We start from the raw sequence: 7,040 nt of genomic DNA, 5'->3' as shown, positions 1-7,040 counted from the left end.
AGGTCAAAGTTTGCGTCTGACGTGTTACGTCACACGTTCGCCAAAGTGTAATGGCGGAAACCTCACGCATCGAATACATGAGATAAGATTTTGTTTTTGAAACGCTTAATTAATCGGTTATTTGATTGTTTTTTACTGCTGATCTATAACACAATTCAAAAATGGCGTCCACCGCCGCAGGAAAGCAGAGAATACCTAAAGTTGCAAAGGTACTAACTTGTGTTTTTCTGGTCAATACAATTTAGCTTGTTAGCATAACGTTATGACAACGTTACTTATATTGTATGCAAAGCTAACGTCAATCAAACTATTTGCAGATGTTCAGTTAGTTTACAAGCAAGATGCAGTGTTGTGTTTCACCGTGTAGCACGGAGCCTACTTGTTAATTAACCATTCAAGAATTACTTCTACGTAGTTAACGCTGACTGACTAGCTAGCTTCGTGTAACTTCAATGCTCGTTGAATGCAGAGACAGATAACCGGTAGCTTAAGGTGTACTAAAGCTATTAAACTAGTGCCAATTTGAACTAGTGCTGCAACACTAGCTGATTTGTTTGGTTTGTGTTGTCTGTTATCATAGGTCAAAAACAAAGCCCCAGCGGAGGTACAAATCACAGCTGAGCAGCTCTTGAGAGAAGCAAAAGAGAGAGAACTTGAGCTTCTGCCACCGCCACCAAAGCAGAAGATCACTGACGAAGAAGAGCTAAATGATTACAAGTTAAAGAAGCGGAAGGTGAGTAAACGTTTATGAATATTTGTTCATGTTCTAAATGTTCGACCGTTGCCTGAAGATTTTGTTCATGTTCTAAATGTTCGACCATACATTTACATCACCTGTCATAGGGGTTTGAGGACAACATAAGGAAAAACCGAACTGTCATAAGCAATTGGATCAAATACGCACAATGGGAAGAGAGTTTAAAAGAAGTCCAAAGGTAAAAAGTTGTATGGATATTGTGGACAATGTGATCCCTTGAAATATAGCTGACATATGTAAGTCACTTGAAAATACCTTAGAGCTATTCTCTTTAGTGTGGTTCTAAAGATGGCTTTGATTGGTTCTAGGGCTCGGTCTATCTACGAGCGTGCTCTGGATGTAGATCACCGAAACATCACCCTTTGGCTGAAATATGCCGAGATGGAGATGAAGAATCGCCAGGTGAACCATTCACGCAACATCTGGGACAGAGCCATCACCATATTGCCTCGAGTCAACGCATTCTGGTGAGGTCCTCCCGTCTACTGTCTCCTTTCCATGACATATAGAGTGCATATTCAAAAGGAACTTTATATCACATCTCCTTGAATCCTGTATTGATTATTTGAACCTTTTTGTAGGTACAAGTACACGTATATGGAGGAGATGCTGGGGAATGTGGCTGGCTGCCGACAGGTGTTTGAGAGATGGATGGAGTGGGAACCAGAGGAGCAGGCGTGGCATTCTTACATCAACTTTGAACTGCGCTATAAGGAAGTGGAAAAGGCCCGTCTCATCTACGAGAAATATATCCTTTTCAAATTGCATTATGAGTGTATTTTCTGTGTAAATGGTGGTTATGAACAGGAAGTAGGCATTTTTCTGGCACCATGATGTGGTCAACAGGTTACCTAAAAGTGGTTGGTTATTGCTTAAAGTACTGTGCAGCACAGTGTACCATACTGGCACATCATCTAATTTGGTTGAGTTCCTTGACCACAGTGCACTTGTTATTGTACATCCAGAGGTCAAGAACTGGATCAAGTATGCACACTTTGAGGAGAAGCATGGCTACATTGCCCATGGAAGGAAGGTGTTTGAGAGAGCTGTAGAGTTTTTTGGAGAGGAGTACGTCGACGAACATCTCTATGTGGCATTTGCGAGATTCGAGGAGAAGCAAAAGGAGGTAGGTCATATAATGGATCACCTTTGGGCTATCAGTGCAGTAATTGTGAATAAATGTATACATGTAATGTAAATTATATTGTCATTAAATTCACTTTGTTGTCTTTTGTCTTTCTTTAGTTTGAGCGAGTCAGAGTAGTTTACAAGTATGCCTTGGACCGGATCCCCAAGCAGAAAGCTCAGGAGCTCTTCAAGAACTACACTATGTTTGAGAAGAAGTTTGGTGACAGGAGAGGAATTGAGGATGTCATTGTCAGCAAAAGAAGGTTTCAGTATGAGGAAGAAGTCAAGGTAAAGTATCCAAAGCGAAACCGCTTTGATTAAACCACACTTAAATTTGGTTCATAATCACACCTTTTGAATGCATTTTGCAGTCAAATTACAGTTTCTATTGTCTTGTATTATCAAATACAATATTTAGAGAATAGTGTTTTTTTAAGTACAAAGGGATTTTGTTAGTTGTGAAAATGTATGAGACAGTATTTGAGTACTTTGTCTGATTAGGCAAATCCCCATAATTACGACGCCTGGTTCGACTACCTGCGGCTGGTGGAAAGTGACGCTGACCCAGACGGTGTGCGAGAGGTGTACGAGCGAGCGATTGCCAACATCCCACCCATCCAGGAGAAGCGTCACTGGCGCCGGTACATTTACCTGTGGATCAACTACGCCCTCTATGAGGAGCTGGAGGTCAAGGTGAGGCAGACCACTTCCGTTTTCCTCTGAGTGAATTTTTTCAAATGTATGCGTTGCTGTCACACCTGGTGTAGCCAGTTCCATTGATTATAGTGGAAGCTAATTGTTGCAGCAGACGCTAACACAATGTTTAAATGTTTGCTGTGAAATTCTGAGCAGTATTACATTTTGTTAAATTCCCACTATCGTACATAGTACCCAGTACCAACATATTTGGTTGTTTCAGTGTTTTGGTTTTGGAAATTGAACGAAATGTAATTTTTACCCAAGTAGTAGACAGTGATCCTTATATAAGATGAATGGATGTTGAAGTGTTGTTCAGTTGTATTGTTGAGTGGTTGCTCAGCATCTGTTCATTACACAGGACCCTGAAAGAACAAGACAGGTGTACCAAGCATGTTTGGAGCTCATCCCTCACAAAAAGGTATTGTCCCCTGATATGACCTTGAACATTTCACAAATTTGTTTTTTGTTACTGTGACAGTGAATGATGTAACATTACCATTCATGTGCACTTCTTCCAGTTCACATTTGCCAAGATGTGGCTGCTATATGCTCAGTTTGAAATTCGGCAGAAAAATCTTCAGGGTGCAAGGCGAGGCTTGGTAAAGTGTTCTCCCCTCTCCTCTATTCAATTCAAGTCCTTTTCACTTACTAATATGTTGTGGCTACTCACACTGAAGTATCACTGTTTTCTGTCAATAGGGTACAGCCATCGGTAAGAGCCCCAAAAACAAGCTGTTCAAGGGCTACATCGAGCTGGAATTGCAACTGAGAGAGTTTGACAGATGCAGGAAGTTGTACGAGAAGTACCTGGAGTACAGCCCAGAGAACTGCACCACCTGGATCAAGTTTGCGGAGCTGGAGACTATTTTGGGAGACATTGACCGAGCTCGAGGCATTTTTGAGTTGGCCATTGGGCAACCCCGTTTGGACATGCCTGAGGTACGGCTCCAATTATGTCCGATTGCTTCTCAGTCACTGTTTTCACTCCAGTCTGACACGAGAATGACTGACTACCTTTTGATGTTTCAGTAATTTGTATGTCTTGTGATTTTTTTTAAGGTGTTGTGGAAGTCATACATTGACTTTGAAATCGAGCAAGAGGAGTATGACAATACAAGAGAACTCTACAAAAGACTGCTGCAGCGTACTCAACATGTCAAGGTATGTATGGTCTCACTTTATGTAGTGTCTACTAAAGTGGCATGTTAATTCTCAAGATATCATCTCAGCTGCCAACTGCCTAAACAGATTTGCTTAACAAGTATAGGAATTGAATAACTGCACGGTTAGATTGGTCACCGCATTTCTTCAAACCCAAGTGGCATATGAACATGTTCTACAATGGTTGTTGCCTCCAGGTCTGGGTCAGCTATGCCCAGTTTGAGCTGTCCATTGACAGCGTTGACCGCCTGCAGAAGTGCAGGCAGATCTACGAGGAGGCCAACAAGGGCCTGCGCAGCTGCGAGGAGAAGGAGGAGCGCCTGATGTTGCTGGAGTCCTGGAGGGACTTCGAGCAGGAGTTTGGCTCGCTCACCACACGGGAGAGGGTCAGAAAGCTGCTGCCCGAGAAGGTCAAGAGAAGGAGGAAGCTGACTGCCGAGGATGGGGTAAGGAAGGCCATGTATGGGGTGTTGAAGTGGGGATTGGACATTTGTCCTTGTCAGTGATGTTGATGGTTTAGTGAAAAGGCTCCTTTATGCAGCTCTGTAACTTGTGGTTCCATATAAATCCATGTAGATGTTCCTGTTTCATTTATAGGATTAGATGTAAAACATGTAATGTATGGCAATGTAAAAGTGTCCTTTTGGGGTTTTTGGAGGAAACTTATTCTTTATTCTACCCTTACTAGTCGGACGCAGGCTGGGAGGAGTACTACGACTACATCTTCCCAGAGGACACGGCGAACCAGCCCAATCTCAAGCTTCTCGCCATGGCTAAGATGTGGAAGAAGAAGCAAGAGCAGGAGGAGGAGAAGGACGAGGAGGAGATGGAAGAAGGACAGGAGTCGGGCGAAGACCAGGAGAAGGAGTCAGACGAAGACCAACAGGACAAGGAGACGGAAAAGGATAAGGAGATGGAGGAGAGTCCTCTGGCCGGACCTAGCAAGGGCCGGGGGTCGCCACCAGCAGAGCCCTCAGAGGAGAACGGGTATGATGATCGAGATGACGAGCAGGAGAGCAGCAGCGAGACAGACAGCAGCAGCGACAGTGATCAAGACGAAAAGAAGAAAAAGGAGGAGAAAAAGAGATCCGATTCAGAGGACGACTAATTCTTCAGCCCTTTTCCTTCACAAAACATGGACTTTTGGGACCCTATATACTGCTGAAATTCATTTCTAATATGTTTTTACAAGAAAATAAACAAAGAAACAATGTGCACAAGATCTCTTTATTTCAGATGCTTTCAAAGCAGCAGCAGTAGTATAAGAATCGTTATAGGTGTCATCTCCTTGCTGACATATTCCGAGGGTGTCTTTTTTTCTTGGGGAAACTAAAGGCTTAAATAGTGTTCACAGTGACTCTCAGGCATAAAAAAAAAAAAAAAAAAAAAAAAAAAAAAAATCAGCACGATCATTCAATTCTTCAAGCAAAGGATGAACTAATAAAAACATTTCCCCCAATATGGGTTGATACGATGCCTTAAAAGAGACACGGTCCTGTGCTATTCTATGTCCTCTGGTCGGACAGGATGTGGTAATGGGATAATTGACTTCTTCTCTGTGTCCCTCGATAGGGCCTTCCTCATATCTGCAAAGATAGACCAAGAAGATAGTGGACAATCAACATATCACAAGGTGAATAATAGGTAATAACCCTACTAATTCGTATGTAACAATGTAGTAATCCAAAATGTGCTACTTGTTTGACAACAGTTGCACTTTTGGGATTTTTCTACCTGCCTAACACCAACACTTACCATATGCATCTTCATCTGGTTCACCGTTGCTTGCTGAGTAGTACTCTATAACTGTGCGATACACACTGTAACCTAACTGTTTGTACATGTTCACCGCCACTTGATTGGAGACGCGAACAAACAGGTCAACGAAGAAAGCACCTTTCCTAAAAGATCATGACAAAAGAAGATTAGCCAAAGCCACCTTTCTCTCACATATAATATTCCAGGACATCAGGTTAATGGATACCTCTCTGATATCTCCTCCAGCATCTCCATAAGTTTGGCGGCCAGTCCCAGCCGACGGAACTCTGGGGCTACGGAGAGTGCTGTGACGTGCCCGTGCCACTCCTCTCTGGCCACAGAGCCCTCTGCCTTCCCCATGACTGAGAGAATACAAGTCCATTTCTCATCAGTGCACATATCAGACATTACTGACCTTTCAACAATAAAAATAAAAACAATGCTTGAACGTTCTATTTGGGCCCCAATCTACTTCCTCTATATTAAGATAACATATGGAATGTTAAAAAGGAAGTCTTGTGGGGCCAACTATGATGCTGATAATGTAACTCTCTTGAAAGGGTCCTCGACTGTTACGTTATTTATTCATTCCCTGTCCTTCACTGGTATTTATTACATTGTCACAATTTGCAATACAAACAAAGAAAAAATACTATTTCTGTCTAATCTGGTGTTCATAATCAGTATACCATAGATAGTATAGATAGATCTGATCATCAAAATACAAACAATGCTAGTCACTGAACATGTAAAGTCCAGTTATCACAGGAGATCCAACCCTGATTAATACTTACTGTAACCCATCAGCTCACCGCCGGGTGCCTCTGCAACAACGAAATACTCCGGCCAATGGGCCAGGTACTGTAAGTAGAATGGTATACCATACTGCAAAGCAACTAGTAAAGGAGAAATATACCGTTTGTAGGCTAGTACACAACAGAAAATGATACAGGCTAGAACGCTCGTGAAAACAATGCATTCATTTTCTCCTGAGTATATAATAAAGGATACAGTCTCTGTCAGGGGGTCCAAATTGCTTGAAAAGAAAAGACAATGAATGTAAAGTTCACAGTTTAACGCACGGATGCAAATGCTAAAGCCAGCTAGCTAACTAGGTAACGTGTCTAAGCTTGCCTGCCCTGCTGACTGTGGTTTCAACCATCTTCATCTACCTAATGCTAACGTTAACTAATTCAAATGGAAGAACTTACGTGTAATCAATTCCACAATTATTGTTTGTGATATATCAATATATCATAATATAAGCGTCTTTGAGAGAAGCAGATTAATGTAGCTAGCAGCTAACAGATAACATTCGATGTAAGAAGCATTGTATTATTGCAGTGGCAATACAAATCTGAACAAATACAGTTGATACGGAAATGTGACGCATACTACACTTACATATTGTTAAATTTGAAAAGATCGTCGCAGTTAAACGCACGTAATGTTGTCATTTTGGCGTGTGTAGTTTGCAGCCAGGCTAGCCAGCAGCTATGACCTTTCAACTTTTACCCCCAGCGTCATTGGTGGTTTT

At 42.1% G+C, this 7,040-nt stretch overlaps 2 protein-coding genes across 2 annotated transcripts; one reads left to right on the top strand and one right to left on the bottom strand.

Annotated features, from left to right (window-relative positions):
* Positions 1-22: 22 nt before the first annotated feature.
* Positions 23-4,960, top strand: crnkl1 (crooked neck pre-mRNA splicing factor 1). The gene is made up of 14 exons (XM_048250039.1): positions 23-209; positions 581-733; positions 844-935; positions 1,066-1,224; positions 1,339-1,505; positions 1,705-1,883; positions 2,003-2,173; positions 2,387-2,578; positions 2,943-3,002; positions 3,103-3,183; positions 3,284-3,523; positions 3,644-3,745; positions 3,943-4,191; positions 4,434-4,960. The coding sequence occupies exons 1-14, from the start codon at positions 162-164 to the stop codon at positions 4,851-4,853; spliced, it is 2,313 nt and encodes a 770-aa protein (XP_048105996.1). The 5' UTR covers positions 23-161; the 3' UTR covers positions 4,854-4,960.
* naa20 (N-alpha-acetyltransferase 20, NatB catalytic subunit) lies at positions 4,959-7,018 on the bottom strand. Its single transcript, XM_048250040.1, has 6 exons — positions 6,908-7,018; positions 6,515-6,539; positions 6,298-6,388; positions 5,730-5,865; positions 5,501-5,646; positions 4,959-5,331 (listed from the first exon to the last, which is right to left on the bottom strand). The coding sequence occupies exons 1-6, from the start codon at positions 6,958-6,960 to the stop codon at positions 5,246-5,248; spliced, it is 537 nt and encodes a 178-aa protein (XP_048105997.1). The 5' UTR covers positions 6,961-7,018; the 3' UTR covers positions 4,959-5,245.
* Positions 7,019-7,040: the final 22 nt, after the last annotated feature.

The sequence above is a fragment of the Alosa alosa genome, chromosome 8, assembly GCF_017589495.1.
Source record: "Alosa alosa isolate M-15738 ecotype Scorff River chromosome 8, AALO_Geno_1.1, whole genome shotgun sequence".
Taxonomy (NCBI): Eukaryota; Metazoa; Chordata; class Actinopteri; order Clupeiformes; family Clupeidae; genus Alosa; species Alosa alosa.
Note: the sequence above shows the minus strand (reverse complement) of the source record. Positions and strands in the feature narration are given on the sequence as shown.